General features: G+C 48.4%; 1 protein-coding gene across 5 annotated transcripts in view; it reads left to right on the top strand.

Moving 5' to 3' along the window:
* Rap1gap2 (RAP1 GTPase activating protein 2) overlaps positions 1-24,917 on the top strand; it is a 182,639-nt gene that overhangs the window by 72,205 nt on the left and 85,517 nt on the right. For all 5 annotated transcript variants that reach the window (XR_003487282.2, XM_035447791.1, XM_027426789.2 and 2 more), the window contains one exon: positions 10,312-10,396. Coding sequence is in view for 4 of the 5 variants with exons in the window: in XM_035447791.1 (XP_035303682.1) it covers positions 10,312-10,396 (85 nt within the window). In the remaining variant the exon portion in view is untranslated. The remainder of the gene's footprint in view (positions 1-10,311; positions 10,397-24,917) is intronic.

Genomic DNA, 24,917 nt, shown 5'->3' with positions numbered 1-24,917 from the left:
TCAAAACGGAATAACTAGGACGGTTTAAGTAAAGGGCATTCAAGGGCATCATTATCAGGAGATGCACCTCACCAGGAGATCAAGCCTGGCTACTGTTCCCAGGCCTTTTACTATTATTATCATTATTATCTCTCTCTCTCTGGAACTCATTAGTCAAATATTAGGTCTTCTGGTATTTCCATTCTCTCTTCCTTATTCTCTCTCACCCTCACATATGCTAGGGCTAGGCAAATGTTCCAGCACTAAACTACAGTCTCAGCCCCCCATTATTTTTATTGACTCCAAGACCCCTTTTCTTGTGCTCTGACCGTTCTATTTTTATAACATTTTTTTTTCACGGATACAAAATCTTGTCTTACCTCTCCGAGGATATTAATTGCTGGTGGTTTTTTGAAGAACCCCTTGCTTCCTCCCATTGTTTGTTTTCTTAAGGTTCCTCTTGTTTTATTTTGGTACCATGTTAGAGATTTCCTGGGGTCATCCTTGCCTTTATCTCTGTGTCCAAGAGTGAGATACTAGGAAGTGAAGCTTAGTGGGGGAAGTTGGCTCGCTGCCTCTGAACTTCCTGCAAAGTAGTGGGGGTGATAGTGGTTGTTAGCAAGCCCATCTACACATTAGAGACACCTAGATGCTGTCTTTTTCTCAATGATCACTCACTTTCCCATGGTGGTAGGCATTGGGGGGGCATCATCGGGCTAGTGGGGAAGTGACTGGGGGAGGGCTCCACAGGCTCAGCCTTTCTAGTATCTGTCAGTCTTTCTCACCCTCGTCTTTTGGTTCTACATCTCAGGCGCAGGACCTGGTGCCTTCCCCGGCTTCTCTGGGGAGAAGCACCGGCTTGTCAGTTGCATCTTTCTCAGCTACACGTTTTCATCTTGCACGCATTGTCCACTGTCTGAGCGCCTTTTATTTCATAGGCCAGATCTTCCTCTTCTGTTACATTGTTAGATTTGTTTTAGCACTTCAGACCTTTTCCTCACTTATGTTGGGGGGGGGGTGTTTGGAAGAAGTGAGATAAATGCCTGTGGTCAGTCTGACATGTCCATTACAGAAGTCTGAGCTCAAGATATCTCTGTCTCTAGTTCCTAACGGAAGTGAAGGAACATACTTATCACCATTTACAAGTGATGCTTCATTGTGATAAATGTCATACACTCAAATTGAGTGAATCAGAAAATGAACACTCACAACCTTGCCATCCAGGTTAAGAAATGCTTGCCAGCTAGGAAAAAAAAATGCTGATATCCTGTGTCTTTGTGACTTTGTGCTTTTGTGTTTGAGTCTGAGGCTGTCTGTGACCTTGTGAGCTGGCTGCCTTTGCTCGGACCGTGACGTAGTTCTCAGCTGAGGCCAGGTAGTGGCAAACAGTGGCGCTGACCACGTGAGGAAAGCTGCTCCGTTGGCAGTTTGCAAATGATGTGGCCAGGGCTGCAGGGCACAGGTGCAGCTAGGTAGGGATGTCTTAGTGCTGGGGAAATGGAGCTCTGGTCTAGCAGGTGACTTGCCTGCTATGCCCTCCTTGGTACTTGACCTCTTCTTCACCTCTGCTTTTATAGCCCTACCGGACCTCCCAGGGCCTCCTCTCCTCTCATGGTCCCCTTCTCTACCTCTGTGCTTCTAGAATCTGCTTCTGGTTAGGGTTCAGTGCTTTCCTCATCCCACCGTGTCTGAAGCAATTGCCTTATCACCTGCCTTTTGCAAACTCAACTTAGTTCTTTCCTGTTTGCATCATGGTCAAAGCAGCCATCATACGTATTTCTGAAAACTGGATCTTTTGCTACTTAACTGTCTCCTCCTCTGCCTTCAGCAGCCAGGCCTTCTTAGCTTTGCCCTTTAATGTCTTAGGAATCAGTTGCTTTCTTTCCCTTGGCCATGAGCAGTCTGCTCCTCCCATTTCCTTCCTCTCTCTGCCTTCAGCCTTCTCTCTGCTGCCCTGAAATTCACTTCTTGGAGGCAGTCAGCACCCAGACCCCGCTTTGGAGACCAGCCAGGTAGAGTTAAGGTTGCTTAGTGCCCGTGCTCCCCTACTCTGCTGTCCTTCCCAGCTCCTGTCACGTTATTTAAAGTTTTCCTTTCACTGGCTCCGGTTTTGCGTTAATGCTCTTGAAGGCAACTTTGAGCCATTACCATAAAAGGGCAATCATCGTGGCCTGCTCTGAATAGGTTCCTGTAAAAGGAGTGTTGCAATGCAGACTGTCCCACACCATCTCGGGAGCTTGCAGGGTGGCATGCACCCCATGCAGGGAAGTAGAGTGACATGGAAGTCCCCCCTTTGCTGGTGGTGGTTAAGGTCATGGTCTCTGGAGCCAGACTACCCTAGTTCAAGGCTTGCTCTGATACTTTCAGTAATATGACCATGGGCAAGTTACTTAACATTTCTGAGCCTTAGTTTCCCCATCAGCACAATGGAGCTAATAACATTGCTTCCAAAGGATATTGGTGAGTAGTTAATGAGAAGCCCTTGTGGATTGCTGGTGTCAGCCTTTGGAGGATAGCTGTCACTTCCTCTCTGATACCTTAGCTTATCCCCCCCCCCAGGCTCCGTTTCCCCTGGACCTCGTGTAGAGTGCCACCAGGATGGTTTGTGCTTTTCATTTCTGTCTGGATCATCTTGGATACTAGAAAATCACCCAGACATCCTGACTATGCAGAGGCAGCCTGCCTTGATTGCCAAAACCCAAGTTTAGAGGGCTGGAGAGGGCACATGCTAGTGTCCCCCCTCCTCCGCCCCCTCCCGCCCCTGCAGTGGCATACTGGCCAGGCTGAGATGCATTTCTCCTGGTGAGGGGATAGAGCAGTGGAATTGGTGTCAGAGAACTGGGGTGTAAAGCCCACCTCTCTCATTTCCAGGTTGTGACTTGAGGCCTGTTAATGTGTGAGCCTCAGTGCTTTCTTTGGTCAGCCCTCAGAGCTGCTTGTTCAGCAGTGGCTTACCTTCTCAGAGAGTGATGGTTTGCCTACGTGGGTACCCCACTGGGGATGATGGGGGGTTCACAGCTGGCTCTCCATGGATCATTGGTCCTGTTGTATCTTGTGCCTTCTGGCTGCTCTTTCTCTTACCCTTGTCCCAGTTTAGGGCTTCAAGGTTCTTCAGGGAAGGGCAGAGCCATCTGTAACCAACACATCTAAAAAAACGAGATACTGCAGCCATCTAGCCTTGAGCCGGCTTCCCCAGGTACTCAGATGCAGATGTTTCTTGCTACTTGAGTGTGGCTTTTAGTAGAGTCTATGCCTAGCAATCCTAACTATCTCCCGTGCAACCCTGGGCCTCTTTCTCTGGGCCCCTGCCGTTTGTCCACACCTTATGGGAACCTGGGAACTCCATTAGCTCCCTCTTCTTTTTCTTTACCTGAGGCCCTGCTATTCAGTAGGTGCTTTGTAAATATCTGTCAATAAATGTGTAGTGCTTCCTGGCATATTTTCTGGAGTTGTGGCTGCTCTTTTCTGGCATGCTCAGCTTGAGCTGACTTCTTTCTCTTAGAAGAAGAGGAGGGAGACATCTCTGTTATTCTCTGACTATATAATTAAGCCACCGGATGGCATCTCCTGGATTTCTTCCTGGTGCTGCTGGTCTCTGTACCCATGAACCACAGGACTGAATTGGGCTGGGGTTGGTTACCGTTTGGGAGAGATTCAAATCACCAAAGGTCCAGCATTGTGCTTTGAATCTCTGTGGCGACTTTAGATTATACATGAGAATGAGATGGAATACCTAGGTCAACTCTGCTGGGTGTCAGTATGTGAGCAATATCTGTTCTGTCCTGTAGGTTTTATCATGGGGGCTTCCTCCACCATACCCTCTCATGCCTGGGATCTCCTGCCATTGCCTTTTTCGCACTGTTAGTTCTTCAGGGGTCCTTCCCTCTTTCCACATTGGCTCCAGCATGGCAGGGTGGATGTAACTATCCTGGCCCCTGTGCACGCTGGTTGTATCTGTGCCCCTTTCTCTGTCTTCCACCAGGGTAGGAACGGGACTCTCACATCCAGCCTCCTGGACTAGGGAACTCCTACATCCAAGTTACCCAGATTTTATATCTGTTCCTCCCTCTGTCCACCTCTGCTCTTTGACTGGCTTCCTGCTTCTTCTCCATCAGACTTACTTCTTACAGTTGGGACAATGGCAGTCATCTATTATGTTTCTGCTGTGTACACCCAGGCACTGTGTTGAGGGCTTTCCAAGCCCTTTTCAAAATGTTAGGGTAGGGAGACTAGCACCACTTCAGATGAGGAAGCTGACAGAGAGGGGAAATAAACTGACCTCATAGCTAGTCAGTGCTGATGCTGGGAGTCAAGTTCACACCAGTGCTCTTGAACTGCCTCCCTCCCTCAGGACTGGAGCTTGGCTCTCTCACTTGTACAGTTAGAAAGCATGGACTTTTGAAGACTTTGCTTCTCATCCATGATGACAGCCCAGCGTATCTGGGTGCTGGAATGAGGGCCGTGTGAGCATGCTGCTGAGTCTTGGGTCTTTGTAAGAAGCCCAGCTTCTTCTTCTTCTTCTTCTTCTTCTTCTTCTTCTTCTTCTTCTTCTTCTTCTTCTTCTTCTTCTTCTTCTTCTTCTTCTTCTTCCTCCCCTTGTTCTTTGAGGCAAAATTTCTTTGTGTAGCCCTGACTATCCTGAACCTTGTCCAGGCTGGCCTTGAACTCAGAGATCCACCTGCCTTTGTCTCCTAAATGTTGGGATAAAAGTTGTGCACCACCATGCCCAGCTTCTGGCAGACTTCTTCAGTCACGAACCCTCAGCCTCTGCTGACTAGTCCCCACTGTCTGTACTCTGCCCAGCCTGTCCAGTGACCACATGGTTCTCTGCTTCCATGAAGTCTATTCCTGTAGAGGGAACAGGAGTCAAGAGTAAGCTCACCCTTGTATCTGCTCTGCAGAGGAGAGAGCGAAGACACCAAGAAGTGGAGGGTGCCATTTACCAGGACCAGACCTGGCTTCTTAGCCACCCCTCCATTCCCTGTCTGTTTCTTAGGCTGAGCTCTCTTGGAGCATTTGATTTTGTTCTAGCTTTTAGGCCATTGTTTCTGGTCTAGTTGGCTCTGTAGGGCGGGACATGTGAAAAGTTAGTACTCTGATAGTTCTAATGCACGACCGAGCTGCAGGTGCCTAAGAATGCTGGCAGTGGGGCAGTAAGGGTCCTTCTGCTGCTGGCAGTAGCAAGGAGGCTCCACTCAGCACGATATGTGTTCACCACCTCTGCCGAAAAGCAAGGACACACTCATCACTTGGGGCCTAGCAGACCCAAAGGCAGATGGGGAGGAAGTTAAGCACCAGGAACCTCCAGTCCCCTCTTGGTGTTCCTTTTTCAAAAATTGAGATATAATTAATATATTGTGAAACTCATCCTTTGAAAGCGGGTGGAGTTCTCTCAGCTTCAGTACACTCACAGGGTTGTACAGTCATTATGGCAGTCTCGTTCTAGAACATTTGAACCACTCATTAGCTGTGTGGTCCCTTTGCCCTCCTCCTTCAATATCTTAGCAGCTTATCTACATCTTGGCTTTGGGTTTGCCAGTTCTTGACTTCTCATGGAAAGGGAGTCATCTAGTGCAGTGGTTCTCAACCTTCCTAACACTGCGTCTTTTTAATACAGTTCAACATGTTGTGGAGACCCCCAACCATACATTTTGTTACTGTTACGAATTGTAATGTAAATATCTGTGTTTTCTGATATTCTTAGGTGACCCCTGTGAAAGGGCTGTTTGGCCCAAAGGGGTTGTGACCCATAGGCTGAGAACCACTGATCTAGTATGTGTCCCCTCTTTGACTGGCTGTTTTCACTTAGCATTGTGTTTTCAGGGTTGATCCATATCACAGTATATATCCATGCATCATTCCTGTTTATGGTGAAACAGTATTCCATTTTTTTTTTCTGAAACAGGATTTCTCTGTGTAGTCCTGGCTGTCCTGGAACGCACTTTGTAGACCAGGCTGGTCTCAAACTCCCCGAGATCTGCCTGCCTCTGCCTCCTGAGTGCTGGGATTAAAGGTGTGCACCAGCAACGCCCGGCAACAATATTGCATTTGGTCCATCACTCATTGACTGGGACATTTGGGTCATTTCTTCTTTTTGCTTCTGTAACACATGTTTTACATCCTTTTTGTTTCATTTTCTCGAGAAGCTAGTCAAAGCATACAGCTGTCTACATTCCTCTAGCTTGGCTAATTTGGAAAGCAGGTATAAGTGCCTATGGGGTGGCTGGGGAGCTGGGGTGGTGAGAGATGAAGGTTTGTGAGAACTTTGCCAGGGGGAGGCCTTGCACCTGGCCCCAGGGCCATCTGTTACTAGGTGGGTATTTTCTTGCTGTTGATTATTAACCAGTGGGTGGTTATGATCCTGAGAGCGAATCTCCAGGGGCAAAGACTGTTGCTTTATTTGAGATGATAGAAATGTTTTTCAACACATTTAAACAGCCAGGATCCTTGCTTCTCTTTCTCTTCTTGGAGGCTAGATCCCAATTTTGTCTTATTTGATTGGTTGATACCTTTGGATTTCTATTAAATACACTCCAGTGCACACACCTCTTTGTGTGTACGTGTGCAGTGGTGTACCCACATGCCACTGTGTGCGGCTGGAACTCAGAGGACAACTTGTGGGAGTCAGTTCTTTCCTTCTACCATGTGGGGCTTGGAGCTTGAACCCAGGTCATCAGACTTTTGTGGCTTTGCCCACTGAGCCATCTTGCTGGTCCCAGGTCACCATTTTATGAATCATATTGTCACTACCCTAGTCTAAATTTGTACAGAACTTCATATTTTTATTCCACAGCATTGCTTTTACTTCCTCAGAACGTCACTACTTCCGTGTTTGCAGTTGAAGGCACTGAGACAGAGAGGTGAGGTCATGTGACGGAGTAGCAGGAAGAATCAAAGTTGAATCCAGGAGTCCCTTGATTCTAACTATAGGACTCTGCATAGCAGTGTGCAAAAGACCAACTGCTTTTGCAAGAGGCCCAGGTCACAGCCTTTTGAGGTAGCGACATGGACCCTGGATGCTGAAGTGCCATCTTAGGGACTTCCCAAGGGCCTCCCCACTTTACCTAGGTGAATCCACTTCTGCTCAAGGACTCTCTGTTCTTCTCTGCCTAGGCTGGAGTTTGCTAAAGCCAGCCGGGGGGCCTCTTCTGGCCACCCTGAACCCTCCCCTCTGCCCTGGGATCTCCTATGCTTCTAGGAGCCAGTCTCAGAGTGGTGAGCTTTAGTCCATTTGGCTGTGCAGCTGTGGAGATGCTGAGTGGGAAGTGCCTCCAGAAAGCCCCGGGGTGACCTGCCCATTTAGCGCCTTCGTGCCTCTCTGTTTCAGCTGAGAATAGAATTTTCCTCCTCCCCTCTGCCTTCTCTCCATCTTCCTCTTCCCTTCTCCTCTCCGCCACCTGTCCCTATCAGCACCTTCCCTTATGTGTTTCCAAGAGCCCCTGGATAAATATGGGGCCCTGTGTCCTCACAGCATATGTTCATGTTTGTCTGGGTCAGTGGGAGGGGCAGTTTTCAATCTCAGAATCGTGACACAGTGGATCACAAGAAACTTGTTACTTGTGCTAATGATTAACCTTTTGCTTATAACAAACGAGAGTGGCCAAGGTTATCCCTGGATAGAATCACATCAATTTCACCTACTCATGCGTGATGTGTTTGCTGAGTGAGAGAGAAAGAGCAGGAACTGTGCGCGTGGCATGTGGGGCTCTCACCTTATCTTATCTTTGTGCCAGCTGGTGGCTAGGTCTGGCCTGGGGGTGGCAATAGCTCACATGTAAATGTCATTGTCATGAGGGCTGGGGCAGGACAAGGTCAGCCTCAGCTGATCAGGGTAAGGGGTGGGATTGTGGTAGAATTTGGGATTTCACCTTCTTCATTCTGGTCTTTCAATCTCAAGGGCAAGGGTAGAGGTGAGAACTTGGGTGGTGTCATTACTTTCCCAGGGCTGCTCTTACCAAGTGTTAGAACTGGCTAGAGGCAACAGACATTTCTTTTCTCAGTCCTGGAAGTTGGGACTCCAAGTGTCAGTAGAAACACACCTGCTTGATGGAGAGTCCTTATGTCTTCTAGTTCCTGGTGGTTGGTGCAATCCTTAGCATTCCTCCACCTGCAGGCAAAGCACTGCCCCATCTAAGTCCATCATGCCATGGTGGTGACGTGGCACTGTAACCTTACAGCTGCCTTCTCCTCTTACATGGGTACGGAGCATGTTTAAGGCCTAGCTCACGGCCTCATCTTAACTCGATTGCATCTGCAGAGACTCTGTTTTCATATAAGGCCCTATTCATATGAGCTGCAGATTGAGAGGTCAACATACCCTTTTGTTGGAGGACACAGTTTAACTGACACTAGACATTTAGCTCTTAAATTGGAGGAAGGGACGGAGCCAAGAGTGTGCCAAGAGGGATGGTGCGTGTGCCTCTATTAAAGGTGTACTTGAAGTCATCTATTTTCCAAGGCATGGCTGGAAGTTCTCAGAGCAGCCTGTGTTCTCTCACAGGGGATTTGCCTCTTCTGCATTCTCTGCCATCCTCCCAGCTCCCAAGGGAGTCACCCTTATCTTTGTCTTGGGTATCTATTTGTCACCCTTGATTAACCTTCCCTTTTCCCCTTTCTGGCTCTCAGGGGGGCAGGACCATCAAGGGAGGCAGCGGCTGCTTGAAAGAGGGATGAGTGGCAGAGGGAGAGGGCAGAGGGCAGAGGGCAGAGGGCAGAGGCTGTGCCCTGCTGGCTGGGTCAGCTTCATTGGGAAGCAGGTGAGGGCAGAGCAGTTGCTACAATTGAGCTGATATATGGAAAGTGAGGCTGGTAGCTGTGTTGAGAGGCAATCAAAGCTCTTCCGTGTGTGTGTGTGTGTGTGTGTGTGTGTGTGTGTGTGTGTGTGTGTGTGTGTGCGCACACACACATGTACATGGGAACTCGCATTGCAGAATCTTGTCTTCTCTGGTTTTTGGGCCAATAACAGTCTGGACCAGGAGGAAGGCGACCTCTTCCACTTAAGTCCTGTTACCAAGGACGCAGGCAGATGGGGAGAGAAAGGGAGCTGGCCAGGGTTGAGGTTAGTGGAGTCATGTGAATCCTGAGCTAAACCAGATGTTCACCAGCCCCCCTGTCTGGCTGCTTAGAGGATAGAGCGGGTGGCTGGCTGCAAGTGAAACAAGGGGCTCTGTGATAGACAGTATGGCCCTGTCCCCAGCCAGGTTTCTCAGGAAGTGTGAGACTGTCCTGGCCCGTGGTCTTGGGGAGCCAGTGTGAGACTGTATTTGGGCTCCAGGGCTGGGATTTCTCCGTGGGAATTTGGGGAGTATGATCCTAGGGAGTGTGGGTTTCCTTCACGAAGCAGCCTGGATTGGGGCTGTCACTACTCCTGGCTGGGAAGAGATTCAGAGTGTTCTCTCTAATGGAGAATGGTGGGTCTCAGTCATTTAACACAGACATGGCTGCCTGTTGGGTGCTTCTTGTGAAGCTGGGGGCTTTAAGGGTTCAGTTGGCATTTCAGGATTATTGTCTTGCCTTTCCATTCCTCCCTGCCAGGGCACATCACAGTCCCTGGCGCACTGGGGGAATCCCCCACCTCTGCCCAGATGGCCCTGTTGTATAACTCGCTGTGGAGGTTTCTCTCAACCTAAGCAGTCTGCCTGGTGATGGGACAGCAAACAAGCTCTCCTTGGTCACCAGCAAGGGCCAGATGGGAAGTGGGGAGTGTGTGAGAGCAGTGTTTCCATGGTGACCCAACTCTGTTTTGCTGCCCCAAACTGGTCCTACCCCACATAGACTAAAGTAAATTTTACCTGCAGCTTCTATAGCAGGTATCCCTGTCCTCCCAAGGTTGGCTCTGTGGCCAGGGTGTGTGTGTGCGTATGCATGTGTATGTGTGCAGGCGTGTTTGTATGTGTGTGCGTGAATGTGCATGTGTGTGTTTGTGAGCAGCTTTCCAAATGGACACAGGTGCCCATGGGAAAATGAATTCTCCACGATGATCCCTTTCCCTGTCTCCCTCTGACTCTAGTCCTATCCTGTATCTTTTGGAAGTGGCAGTTCTGAGACTTTGGGTACAATCAGAACAATGTGGGAAGCTGTGTAAAGCAGATTCTTGGAGTCCATCCTTGGAGATTCTGGCATGCACCTGAGGACATGTCCTGATGGACCAGGGCCTGCCCTTGCCACAGTACTGCTTTCGATGTTAGTACATCTCAGTGAAGAAATGCAGTCATCTTCACTTTTCTGTATTATTCGCTATGTCTTCAGGCTCAGCCCCTCTTAGATTGCAGAGGGAAGAAGGCTCAAGACAGCCCTTGCTCACAGCTTCTGTGTTCTTTGGTCTCTTTGCAGGAAGCAGGAGCTGGCCAACAGCTCAGATGTGACCCTCCCAGATCGGCCACTGTCCCCTCCTCTCACTGCACCCCCAACCATGAAGGTAAGAGGCTCAAGTCAGGAAGTGGGAGGGAGGGGATGCCTGGGAACATCATGTGGCCTTGCTGTTGTTTTAGCGTCATGTCCAGTGTGGGCCACAGAGGGCCCGACACTTGGGGAGACCGTGTCCTGTTAACTCAGGTGGTGTGGGAGGAAGGTATAACTCATGAGGTGTCTGTGTCAAGGGGCAGTGAAAACACAGACCAGGGCTGCAGTGGGGTTGGCAGGGTGCTTGGATTAGTGAGAAGCCACATGGAATGGTGGGTTGGGCACAAGGAGTACACATTGGAAGAAGTAGAGGGGACAGAATGCAGCTGGATATTAAAGGGGCTGACATTCAAGACAGGTGGGGGTTGGTGGGCCCTCTGGGACTTGGATAGCATTTGAATGCTGGTCTGCCTGCCTTTGATAGGCCCCTCTAAGACAACTTTGTTACCTCAGTCTCTGTGAGAAAGTTGCCTGTTGCTTTAGTCTCTATGGGAGAATTGGTCTGAGGCCCCGGTCGAAGCCTCTTTTGGAGAGAACCCTGTCTTTGGTTCCAAACCTTGGACCTGCCCTTCCCAGAAAGGGGACTTTGCCCCCTTCCATACCCTTCTGCTTTCAGTCTCCACCTCCAGCTTCCATGGGATGACCACCCTAGACGGAGCATAGGGAGGGCTGTTGGCTCAGCTGCATCCCACCCCCAACTTCTGCCTTCACACTTTGTTGGGTAAAGACTAAATCTGAGGCAGTTTCCTGCCTCCCATGTCATCTGAAGGGCCCTCAAGGCCTGTTGGTGTGTTGGTCCTGAGGTTCTGCTCTGAGATGACTCATAAGAAGTAATTGACATCTCTTCCTACTGCTCAATGTGGCCCCCTTTCCCCTGACACCCCAAAGACAGCAGATAAACTCTATCCCATGGTGTATGTCTATCTCACATTCAGCAGCATGGCGTTCGTGAGAATACTGACAATGGGAGCAGAGCCCCAGCTGGGCCTGGCATTCACAGGTGGGGGGGGGATGTGGGACAGGGCACTAGATGGGTGGTACAACTCTTTCCTTGGTGGGGGTGCCTGGGCATCCAAAGCCAGGCCACCTCTGTTAGCCTAGTCTGGGATAGTATGTGACCCAACTGCCGGGGCGGTTTGTTGGCAAGAGTAACACCGAGGAGCATGTGGCCAATCTGAGTTTCAGCCTTTGTCTGCAGAGTTGGTCGTGGGAAGATTGTCTCTGTTCATGGACAGCAAGAGTTTATAGGGAGAATGAGGAAGCCTAGGAGGACTCGGAGAGTTTCCTTGGCAGGCTCCGCTTGCATGACTGTTTCATTCATTCAACACGGGGTGTTTATTTGAGTATTGCATTAGTCAGGGCTCTTGGTTGCATATGACAGAAGCACTACTCACTTCAGCTTAGAACTTTCCCAGGCGTGGCCTCATCTGGGGGAGCCTGCCCCTTTCCCTCTCTCTTTCTGTTTTCATTCTTTGTTAAGCTCTGCTTCAGTGATGGCTGGATGGTGACGGCAGCTCTTATGGGCTAAGTAGCTCTCATGGAAAAAGAGTAGCTTTTTGCCAGTAGTTCTGACAGAGTCCCAGGGAGGAAGCTCACTGGCTAAAGAAATAGAATGTTGTGTTTGGACACTGGGGAACCTGAGAGAAGGAATGGGGTGGCTCCTGAAAGGAAAATCAAAGCACCACTATAAGAGGGGAATGGACAGAGTAGGCAGGACCCATTGCAGGGCTGCTGAGCCCATAGGCCCAGTGCTGGGCAGGTGCTTAGTGACCCAGGGATGAGCAAGATACTGAGGACCCCCCTTTTTTTTTCTTGGAGTTCATAGTCTACCCAGGGAACCAGAAATTGAAAAGGGAAGGGCAAGAAGGAGGGATGGACAATGTTCTCAGGGGAAGCCCCAAATCCCTCAGGGAGGATGAAGGGGCAGGATTTGAGGATGTCTTGGAGAGGGACAGGCAGGGCTTCTTTGAGGAAATGCTGTTTCAGCTGGGTCCTGAGAGTTGAGGAGGATTTACACTAAGATAGAGTCAGAGTGGCATTCCACACTTGCAGTGTCTGTGAGCCTCTCAGGAATGCCGAGTCACAGGCCCTGCTTCAGATTGCCCAATGGCACCCTGCATCTTACCAGCATTTCTGGTGACCAGAGGCACAGAGCAGCTCAGGGATCCCAGAGATGAGGTGGAGAGGGGAACTGGGGAAGACCAGGAGTGCTGGAGCATCCTGAGTTGAGGGTGAAGAGCCTAGACCTGAAGGCAGGCTCTAGGTCAAGCACAAGTCTTGCTAAAGATTTTAGATATTTTTTTCTAATTAAGGGAACTGGGGAGGTGCTGTTTTGTTTTAGAAAATGTCTTACCTTATAACCAGACTGTTGATTCTTCTGGCTTTGGCCTCCTGAGTGCAGAGATCACAGGTGTCCACCACCCCTGGCTGTCATGGGGCCCTCAAGCATTCACCCTGACTGCTTCAAGGACTGGAACAGTGTGAAACAGATGTACTGGAGGCCACCGCTGGAGGACAGAGAAGAGGGTGGGATTTTGCCCAGGGAACCAGCAGGGTTATTTGGAAGTAGTTAGAGCTCAGAGTTCTCAGGTGGTAGGTTGATGAGACAAGGTGATTTGAAGGGGGGGGCATGAATGGTCCCGAGGTCTGGAGCAACAGAACTTGGTGCAAGCGTTTTCTGGGATGGGATAGCTCAGGAGGGAGGAGAAGGGGCAGGTGGTTCATGCTGTGTTCACAGGCCTGAGGCAGCTGTCTAAGGAGGGTGTGGAGTGGGAAGAGGAGACGTTCTTAGGATGGTATGGTGGAAGACGCTGCACAGAGACACAGAGGGATGAGCACTTCCCAGTAAGGGATGGATGGACAGCTGAGCCAGTTGCTGGGGTGAGGCCAAGTATGATGTGGACCGCACAGAGGAACACTGTGCAGAGGGCCTGGTGTTTGCTGGGATATGACTAAGGCCAGTTCTGGAGAGGTGTGGTGACAGCAGATGGCAGTGCTGAGGAATGAGTGGAGATCCTGAGTGCCAGAGAGTGGAGGCAGGGAGATCCTAGTGTGTGGACCTATGGAAAAGAGAGAGCCAAGTGATGGAAAGAGACCAAGAGGGCCAAGAGAGCCAAGTGATGGAAAGAGACCAAGAGGGGGAGAAGGGGGAGAGGGAGAGAGAGGTATAGAGAGACAGATATCAGGAATCTGTTGTGCTTTGGCTATCAGGAGGTTGTGGGGTTGTCAGGGAGGGAGCCTCAGGCAGGCCCAGAGCAGACCCTCAGGCATCCTCGGTGAACTCTGTGACTCACCATCAGAAGACATCCCCTGCTTCAGACACCATCTTCTGAAAAACTCTTTGAATTTAGCTCAGGAAGTTCCCAGACTCTAAAGGCAGGGCCAGCTAGGAAATGAAGGAGTTGGGCTTGCCTTAAAGATTCTGGGTGGGGATCTTGTATGTAGCTGGTGTCGGGGTCTTTTCCATCTGGTCTCTTTGCATGTATCATGGTTGATTCTGTGGCTGTCGTTTGACTCTCTGGCTAGGAGATGTCCCCATTGTATGAAGCTATCTGCTTTCCAGGGATTTAAAACCACAGTGCTCTCAGCACACTGATTTGTCCAGTGCAGATGTTTGTTCAGTTCAGTCCAAAGGCTGTGCTGACCCGTCTTTGCTGCTGCTCTTTGCTGGTTTGTTCATCCCATCTGGCACTGAGCTCCTGGAGTGACCCTTTCTGGGTCTTTGGGGCACCTGACCCCTGAGTTGTTGCGGACAGCCTGAGACCTCCAGATTGAAGGAGTGTGATCTGGACCTTTCAGTCTTTAACATTTTTTTTAAAGATTTGTTTACTTTTATTAAACACGTATAGGTGTTTTGCCTTCATGTGTATCTGTGCACTATGTGTATGCAATGCCTGTGGAGGACAGAAGAGGGTGTCTGATCCCCTTGGAACTGGAGTTACAGACAGAGGGTGCTGGGAATTGAACCCTGGGTCCTTTGGAAGAGCAGTCTTAACCACTGAACCATCTCTACAGTTTCCAGCTTAGTCTTATATCTAGGAGATCTTTCCTTGCCTCCCTGTTTTTGTTTCCATTTCCTGGGTGGCATTAGACAATCACATTTTTATTTTGAACTTCTTATTCTTTGACAGTCACACACACACACACACACACACACACACACACACACACACACACACACACACACACACACACACCACAGTATTTGATTATGCACATTTCCCATTACCTTCTCTTATTCTCACCTTTGCATGCCCACTGGGCCTTTTTTCTTTATAGCAAGCCCCTTCTTATTCTCATGTTAGTTTTTGAGACAAGATTTCTCACTGGCTGAGAGCTTGCCAACTAAGCCCCGTTGGCCAGCCATTGGGCCCCAGGGTATCTTATCTACCTAGTGGCCTAGTAGCTTTTCTCTAACTCTCCAGAGTTAAAGATGCCCACTGCCATACCTGGATTTAACTTTATTTCGTTTGTGTGTGTGTACATGTACCACATTTCAAGTATGGGGGTCAGAGAACAACTTGTAAGAGTTGATTCTCTCATGCCACCATATGGGTCCCAGGGATTGTATTCAGGTTGTCAGGTTTGGCAGCAAACCCCTTTACCTGCTGAGCCATAGATCTGTTGGCCCCACACCTGGCTTTATAGTGGGTTCTGGGGTATGAACTCAAGTCCTGATGCTTACATGGCAAGTTCTTTACTGATTGAGCCATCTCCCCAGTCTCTTGAGTCAGTTTTCTGCCACCTGAGCAGGTGTCTGGCAAGAGAAGGGCCTACCTGGTTCCCTTGGGAGTATGACTCAGGTGCAGCACCCCTTTGGTTGATTAGCTTGGGTCAGGGATCCTTTTCCTTTAAAGATAGGTGGAGTACCAGACTGGTCCTCCTCTCCCTCTTTGCAGCCTGTTTTCCCAGGGGATTTCCTACCCCCAATCTGAAGCTGAGAAAAAGCTGAACAGATGGGCTGAAACAGGAGCCCAGTTCCCATCCAGAGTCCAAGCTGAGGATGGACAGGGTAGGCTAGGAATGGGGTTGGGAACTGACTGCTTGTGTGTGCAGAGGATTGCTGCCAGGGCTTTATTCTTCATGACTTTGGTTTTCATGTCCACAAGGACCAGTAGGCATTTAGCAGATCCCACAGTGTGCTGGCTTAGTATGGGTCCCTCTGGGGCCACCCAGAGGCATTGGTCCTTGACCCTCAAAGAGCCTCCACAGGGGACATTAGCTTCACAGAGGAAGCCATATGGTTCAGCATGTGACAATCTTATAGATTAAAAGTGGCTTCTCAGTGGGGAGGAGAGGAGGAGGAGCTGGAGATGAAGGAGATGAAGGCCCTGGGAAGCAAGGTTGGGCTGCTCCCTGGGGCTGTAGACCCGACCTTGCTGCCCTTGCTGCGCTGAGGAGGGGAAGGAATTAGTGTTCACCCTCAGGTTCGCTTGAAGAATGTCCTAGACATTGGGAATGTCCTAGAAGCATCTCCAAGACATTGATTTCTCTAGGGCTTGAGCTGACTATGATCTGAACTGGCAGAGTTCTTCTTGGAGTCCCAAATAGGCTGGTCAGCTGGCCTGTCACCCTAGTTTAGCTTCTCAAGTCCTCCTCATGCAAGTGTGAGACACTCTGGGCCAGATGTTCTCCTTTGGAGAAGAAGGTGGTGGAGGCTGGGGTTCCCCTGAGAGAGGTGTAGACAGTCTGCTCTCTGTTGCTCCTTCAGGGCCTTGTCCCCAGGGCCACTAATTCCTCCTCCCAGTCTCCATCAGTGGTAGGTGAGGCAGCTGTACAAACTTTGTATGTGTAAGGAAGTGGACATCAGAGGACCTTTTCAGTATCACTTTGGGCTGAGGCTCCAACTCACTTTTCTTCTGGCCTCACCACTCTCCCCCTTCTCCACTTGTCACACTGACCCATGGCAGCTCATCTCTACTTTGTTTCTGGTGCCAGCCCAAGTCCTATATCATCACCATCATTATTTATTTATTTATTTATTTATTTATATATATATTTTTTCCATTTTTAATTTAAAGTAGAAACAAGATTGTTTTACATGCCAATCACAGTTCCCTCTCTCTCCCCTCCTCCCCCCACTCACAACATACCTATCCCATACCCTTTCTGCTCTCCAGGGAGAGTGAGGCCTTCCATAGGGGATCTTCAGAGTCTGTCATATCCTTTGAGATAGAGCCTAGGCCATCCCCTGTGTGTCTAGGCTCAGGGAGTATCCCTCTATGTGAAATGGGCTTCCAAAGTCCATTCCTATGCTAAGAATAAGTACTGATCTACTACAAGAGGCCCTATAGATTTCTGAGGTCTCCTCACTGACACCCACATTCCTGGGGTCTGGATCAGTTCCATGCTGGTTTCCCAGTGATCAGTCTGGGGGCCAAGAACTCCTCCTTGTTCAGGTCAGCTGTTTCTGTGGGTTTCACCAGCCTGCTCTTGGCCCCATTGCTCATCACTCCTCCTTCTCTGCAACTGGATTCCAGTCCAGATCAGTGTTTATCTGTGGCTGTCTGCTTCTACTTCCATCAGCTTCTGGATAAAGGCTCTAGGATGGCATATAAGTTAGTCATCAATCTCATTATCAGGGGAGGGCATTTAAGGTAGCCTCTCAACTGTCACTTAGATGTTAGTTGGTGTCATCCTTGTAGATCTCTGGACATTTCCCTAGTGCCTGAATTCTCTTTAAACCTATACTGGCTCCCTTTCTGATGGTATCTCTTATTTTGCTCTCCTCTAGTCTTCCCCCTACACAAACTTCCTGCTCCCTTATGTCTTCCTCACCCCTCATCTTCTCCCCTTCTCATTCTCCTAGCTCCTTCTCCCATCCCCCATGCTCCCAATTTGCTCAGGAGATCTTGTCCCTTTCCCCTTTGACAGGGGACCATGTATGTCTCTCTTAAAGTCCTCCTTGTTGCCTAACTTAAGTCCAAATGGATGAAAGACCTTAACATAAATCCAGCCACACTGAACCTCTTAAAGATAAAGTGGGAAGAACTCTTGAACGAATTGGTACAGGAGACAGCTTCCTGAACATTACACCTGTAGCACAGACACTGAGATCAACAATTGATAAATGGGACCTCCTGAAACTGAGAAGCTTCTGTAAGGCAAAGGACACAGTAAGCAAGACAAAATGGCAGCCCACAGGCTGGGAAAAGATATTCACCAACCCCATATCCGACAGAGGGTTGATCTCCAAAATTTACAAAGAACTCAAGAATCTAGTATCCAAAACACCAAATAATCCAATTAAAAAGTGGGGTACAGAACTAAATAGAGAATTCTTAATAGAGGAATCTAAAATGACTGAAAGACACATAAGAAAGTGCTCAACATCCTTAGCCATCAGGTAAATGCAAATCAAAACAACTCTGAGATACCATCTTGCTCCTGTCAGAATGGCCAAAATCAAAAACACCAATGACAGTTTATGCTGGAGAGGATGTGGAGAAAGGGGAACACTACTCCACTGCTGGTGGGAGTGCAAACTTGTACAGCCACTTTGGAAATCTGTATGGCGATTCATCAGGAAAATGGGAATTAGTCTACCACAAGATCCAGAAATTCCACTTTTAGGCATATACCCCAAAGAAGCATGTTCATAAAAGGATGTCTGTTCAACTATATTTGTAGCAGTATTATTTGTAATAGCCAGAACCTGGAAGCAACCTAGATGCCCCTCAACTGAAGAGTGGATTCAGAAAATTCGGTAATTTACACAATGGAGTACTACTCAGCAGAAGAAAAAAAAAACAATGAAATCTTGAAATTTGCAGGCAAATGGATGGAACTAGAAGAAAGCATTCTGAGCGAGGTAACCCAGTCACAAAAAGACAAACATGGTATGCATTCACTCATATATGGATTTTAGACACAGAGCAAAGGATTACCAGCCTACAATCCATCATCATTATTTTATTATTATTATTGAGCAATACTCTGTCAGATGAAGATGTTTTGCTTGTATTCCTGTAGAGGGACAATTGAGTTGTTTTTGGTTTGGGCTCTACTAATAGCCAAAAACCTCTGACCACTGTAGTATAATTTTGTCTGGACTTGCATTTTCTTTTTCTTGGATTATTCAAGGGATAGAATCACTATATCAAAGAGCAGGTGAACTTTTTGTTGTTTCTCTGAGACCTGAGTCTCATTCTGTAGGCTAGTCAGGCCTTAAACTCGTAACTATCTGCATCCCTTAGTCTCCTGAGTGCTGAGATTACAAGCATGTGCCACCATGCCTGCCTGGCCTGAGTCTTTAATTTTATTTTATTATTATTCTTTCTTGCTTTTTGTGCTTACGCATGCTAGGTAAGAGTTCTACCTCTGAGCTACATCCCCAGCTCTGAATCTTTTTTTTTTTCTTTAAAGATTTATTTATTTTATACAATGTTCTGTCTGCATGTGTGCCTACTTGCCAGAAGAGGGCACCAGATCTCCTTGCAGATGTTTGTGAGCCACCATGTGGTTGCTGGGAATAGAACTCAGGACCTCTGGAAGAGCAGTCAGTGCTCTTAACCTCTGAGCCATCTCTCCAGACCCCCTGAATCTTTAACATCATTCAAAACTGACAGCCTGTCAGTGGTCGCTCAATTGTGTATGCCACCAGCAGTGCCATTAGGTCCTATATTTTTGCCAGTGTTGATCATTGTCCATCTTTAGTGTTTTAGCCACCTCAGTGGGTGTGTATTGGCTGCTCTCTGTGGTTTAATTTGCATTTTTCTGATGACTGAGATGCTGGGCCCAATGGAGATCCATGTGTACTTTGTGTGCAGCTCAGTGTCAGGGCTCGTGAAGTTCATTTATCCTCATACAGGCATCCAGTGATCCAGCATTGTGTGCTGAGAAGACTTCTCTCCCCCATTTAATTGCTTGGTTGTCTTAGTCAAATCTGTTGGCTGTGGATGTGCACCCGTGTATTGTGGAGCATTGCTGCCAGCCATGGCATGTCTCCATCTGAGGAGCTGAAAGCACACGATCCTACCTCCTTCCCTGTGTGTGTATGTATTAGTCATTGGTTGTGCTCATCGTGGTGCTCTTTCCCGAGAGCTTCCACATGGCTCCGAAACCCTGTCCAACCAGGCTCTGTGGAAAGCCCCGATAATCATCTGGAGCTGCCAATTGAGAGGAATCACTTCAGGCCCCTCTGCCTGACACAGTCACAGGAGGTTGTGCTGTTTGTTGAAGGTCCTGAAGCTGCTTAGTAGCAAGCCTGTGGTGTGCTACAGCACCTGTGTCCTAACCACTCTCCAACACTACCCTAACCACTAGGTACGCTACCACTGTTAGGGAGTCCTTCTGAGCAACTCTGTCCCTCCACCTCAGGGACAACAGACACCTGCAGGAACAGTGGGTATGTGTCGACAGCTCATTGAGTCACAATGATATAATCCATGACAGAGCAGGTGCTGCCATGATGGTGACTGATGACAGTGACAACTTGTATGACGTTCTTGTCACCAAGATACAGACCATCACCCTTCTCTCTACGGAACCCAGAGCCACTAGCTTGTGAACACTTTGCCTATTTCCATTACCTTTGGACCTGTGACCTTCTGTCAGGTGGCTCTAGGGAGGAGCCCTGCCTTTTAGAAGTCACTAATGGAGACTACCTTGGGGTTTCTATAGCTGTGGCAAAACACCACGGCCTACAGCACCTTGCGGATGAAAGGGTTTACTTCCGCTTGCATGTCCACATCACAGTCTTCCACCAAGGGAAGTCAGGACAGGAACCCAAACAGGACAGGAACCTGGAGGCGGGAGCTGATGCAGAGGCCATGGAGCAGTGCTGCTTACTGACTTGCTCTTCATGGCTTGCTCAGCCTGCTTCTTATAGGACCACCAGCCCAGGGGTGGAAGCACCCATAATGGGCTGGGCCCTTCCACATCAGTTATCAACAAGCAATTTGGTGGAGGCATTTTCTCAATTGAGGTTCTCTTTAAGAATGACTTCAGAGTCAAACCGATATAAAAACCAGTGAGTACAGCTGTAGTTTTGGCAGATGCTGATGTTGTGGGGAACATTGGAAGACTGAGGGTAGGGCATCAAGGCTCTGGGAGGCTGTGTGTGGTGCAGAACTCTGCCTGAGCTATCTCTTGTCTGGGTGTTGGGTGCCTGGAGAAGGTGGGTCAAGGCTCAGTTACTAACCTGCCTTACTCATATTCAGGAGACCTTGATGGAGCACTAGACATTCAGGTGTCTCGTGGTGATGTTTTCTGGGCTGTGTATCCTAGTTATGTGCATTTGGAGGCCTGACCATTCATTCTGTCCCAGGACTTGGTACCTGGTCCTCTAACTCCCTGTAGATAGTGCTGGCTCTGGTACAGAATCTTGGTCCTGAACCTGGACTTTGGCTTTCAAAAGTACCGTGTGTGTGTGTGTGTGTGTGTGTGTGTGTGTGTGTGTGTGTGTGTGTGTAATGGAGTTGGTTCACTCCCACTGTCATATGGGTTCCAGGAATCCAACTCAGGTTGCCAGACTTGGTAGCAAACACCTTTATTTGTTGAGTCATCTTATTTCCCCTGGACCCCAGAGTTTAATAACTAATGGTGCCACTCTGTGTAGATCAACAATGTTCTGAGAACCCCAGCTCTGACATAGGCTCTTAGGGTCGCTGTGACACTTAAGGAGGACATTGTAAAGGTCTGGACATCATATAGGTATATATTTCGTTCTCTGTGGAGACTAACAGTTGTTGTCATGGTCAGTGAACCAGACATCTATAGGGTGGCTTTAACGACAAACCCGTGCTACCCTGAGACCACCTGGCAGTGGGTGCTTCCATGTTCTGTCCCTGGCCTACTCTCACCCCTTGCACAAGTGTTGCTACCAGTTCCTCAAGCCTAGTATTTGGGGCTTTGGGAACCAGTGGGTGGTGGCTTCTTTTCTTCTTGCAGCATTGCCATTGGTGCAGTTCCCAGCCCCAGTAGCAAGATCCTAAGTGTCCCTTCCTGTTGTCTCCCACCACTCTGGCCCTGACCTCCTGCAGACTCTGCTCCTGGCTGAGTGTGGGGATGGAGTTTTGGGTGTTGGGGTGTCTACTTGTTTCTAACAATTACCACAAAGTTGGTGGGTGGCTTAAAATAACAGCAACAGACTCTCCCACGGCTCTTGAGGCCAGAAATCTGAAATCAGGGTGTCAGCAGAGCCTTCCTCCCAACAAAGTCTGTGGGAAAAACCTTGCTCATTCATTCTTCCAGCTTGTGGTAACTCTGACGTTAACTGCTTGCCTCCCTCTGCCTCCGTGGTCCTGTGGCCTCTTGTCTCCCTGGATGCCTCTAGTTTGTGTGTCTTGACACTTGTCATCTGAAATAAAGCCTCCTGATTGCATATGCAGAGCTGTTTCAGCTCCATTGTACTTCTTTGCCTTCGACTGTGTGATAAACATCAGATCTTTGTTTCCTAATGTGCTGGAGGATGGGCAATCCAAGACCAAGGTGATGGTGGATTTGACATCTGGTGAAGGCTTGCTTTCTGCTTCCAAATGGTACCTTGTTGTTGTGTCCCCACATGTGGCCCTTTTGTGTGTGACAGTATTTTCTGCATAGTTCCCTCCAACACTTTTATAAGACACTGATTCCATTTGTGGGGTCAAAACCCCCATTAGCTAATAGTCTTCCAAAGGCCTCACCTTTTGATGCCATTCCTTTGTGCTTTAAATTCTAACATGAATTTGGAGGGATGTACATTCACACCATGGCATCTGCTACACCCCAAGGTCCCATTTACAGACTTTGGATATATCTTGGGGGGGTATTTTGACACCTCACAGGGTCAGGGCTGGTTTACCCAGAGTTCTCCTGGTGGGAACATGGTAGGTCCAGAGCCTGGTCAATACTTGTTCCACTTGTGTAGTTGAATATCAGATGTGACTTGTATTTTCCTGCATAGAAGCAGAGTGGCAGGGTTGGGAGGACCTGGCCCTATAGCTCACATAGTCAGGGATAGGTCTCTGTGCCCCTACTGGCTGCCATAGAACCTAGTATGCAGGGAGCCCACAGTAGATGCTTGATAAATATTCACCTATAAATGGTGGATGAAGCCTCTTGATTAATCTATATTAGAGTGTGGTTGTGCATTAAAAACCCAGTATTCTTCAAGAGAATTTCCATTAAGACTTGTCTCTGTTGCAAGTAAACAGCAACAACAAAACCAGGCTTCGTGCAACCACTTTTAACGAATATATGCTTATTGAGAAACATTTAAGCAATGCTAAAGTACAAAGAGGTACATTGTTAAGATATTAATAATGCCTTAATGATCCTGCTATCCAGAAGTATCCAGTATTGCCACTTGCTAAGCATCCAGACAGCTTGGCATTGCACACACAGTCAGAGTCGTGCATAAATGAGTCCATCCTGTTTATGCTCCTTTGTAATAAAAAGAGTCCAAATTCGATTTTCCTTGCATTTATCCAATGAGGCAAAACCCCAAGTGGCTCAGAAGGGATTGCTGGAGTGTAGACAGAGATTTCCTCTCTAGAAGTGATAGTATTTTTCATGAGTTCTCTGAAGATTTTGGTAAAGATCATAATAAAAAAGAACCAATCCAGGTACGACGGCGCACACCTGAATCCCTCTACTTGCTAGGTAGAGGCATGAGGATCTGAATTCCAGATTATCCTTGGTCCATAATGAGTTTGAAGCCAGCCTGGGCTACAGTGTCATTGTCTCAAAAACAAAAGCCAGCAATGAGCCAGGCCTTTGAGCACACAAATGATTAATATAAACAATGAACTACAGTACCCCTCTGCATTGTGTCTGGCACCCTGCTTTGGAATGTGAGAATCAGGTGATTTGGGAGGGAAAAAAATAGTGCTGCCTGTGAACCTGGCCTTTTGGAGAGTGTTCTCCTTTTGAAGGGAGTGGCTGTGGGTCATGGGTTTGTCTCTATAGCTGTGTGGAGGAAGCCTTCCAGAACCAGGAGCTCCATTACACGTGGCAACCATGCTCGAGCCTATCTCAGGAGTGAATTGGGTTTGCAAGGGGATGGCATGGGCTGAGCTGACTTGGTTTGGCAGGGGGGCTGAGAAATTTCTGAAATGTCAGATGTTAATATGATGGCTGTCTGGCTGTACATGGGAAGCCAGACGTGGGGTGTGGATGGCTGGGTTGTAGAGGAGGGATGTGTGAGAGAGGAAATGGGAAGAGGCAGGAGAAGAAGCAAGGTCGGGGAGGGAAGCAGGGTGGAAGGAGAGAGGCTGGTGGCAGTGGCAGTGGGTCAGGAGGAAGGGGAGAGGAGAGAGGTGAAGTGAGTCTGGCCTGCGGCATCGAGGAATGTGAGCTATGGGACTAGACTGGCTTTGTCCCCTGACGGGCTTTGGCAGCATGATGCTGATTTGCAGTACTAGTCAGAGGGATGCACCCTTCAGTCCTTTGCAACACGACCTGCTGTGTTTCTGGAGCCCTTTCTTCTTCCCAGGTGCTGGCCCCAGTAATGGCCTCCAAATGAGTAGAATTGATCTTACCTTGGAGATGACTCTGAGGGTGAGAATCAAGTCAGAGCATTCAAGGCCTTGTCCCTTGTAGAGGTCCAGATGGGGCTTAGGAGTGTCCTTTGTCTCCTTGCATGGTCAACAGACTTGGGCTATGGGGGGCAGGAGACAGTAATTGGGGTGGATTTGGGGTAGATTTAGGGAGGGCCTCAGGCTTGTTGACTACTGATTGAACTGGGGAGATGTGATGTGGTAGGATCTGAGGGTTTAACAGCCACAAGAAAGGAAGATCCACAGAGATGGCCCTTTGAAGTCAGCATAAGATAGCTCTCATGGCCTTGATGGTCCAGCGCTGGATGTTGAGGTAAGAGGGGCCCACATAAGCTAAAACAAACAAACAAACAAACAAAACAAAACAAAACAAAAAAACCTTAGGAAATCCCTAGACAATGATCACCTTCATTCAAGGGTACCTGGGGGGCTTTCAGGCTAACTGAGCTTCAGAGCCCCTCAAACACCAGTTTAGCAAAGCAGAAAGTGGGCCAGAGGCCCTCATCTGTTTTTAGAAGCTGGAAGGTGTCTGGGCAGGGTTAGGGACCTGTTACCAGGAGCTCAGAGGCACTGGAGGTTAATGATGGTGGTAGAGATGGGGACCAGGCAGCCAGGTTTCTGTGCAGCAGTTCAGATGTTTAATGTAAACATTCCTATTTGTGTATATATTTTATTTATTTATATGTGTGCATGTACACTTGTGTGCGTGTGTGTGGGTGCACACAGGCCACAGTGTGCATGAGGAAGTCAGAGGGCAAATATCGGGATTCAATTTTCTCCTTCTACAATGTGGGTCCCAGGCTTTGTAGCAGTCTAGCGTAGCCCAGTGTATCATTCAGGGTTCTCTAGAGGAAAAGAACTTACAGAATGAATCAATCTACTTTCCTATGTATCTGTGTATCTATCTATTGTTTATGTTTACATGCATATTTGTATGTATATATGTATGTATCTAGTTGATTTATTAGAATGGCTTACAGGCTCTGGTCCAGCTAGTCCAACAAGGGCTGTCTACCAATGGAAGGTCCAAGAATTCTGTAGTTGTTTAGTTCACAAAAC

This window comes from Cricetulus griseus, chromosome 7, assembly GCF_003668045.3.
Source record: "Cricetulus griseus strain 17A/GY chromosome 7, alternate assembly CriGri-PICRH-1.0, whole genome shotgun sequence".
NCBI lineage: Eukaryota > Metazoa > Chordata > Mammalia > Rodentia > Cricetidae > Cricetulus > Cricetulus griseus.
The sequence above is the reverse complement of the archived record's forward strand: the minus strand, read 5'-3'. Positions and strand labels throughout refer to the sequence as shown.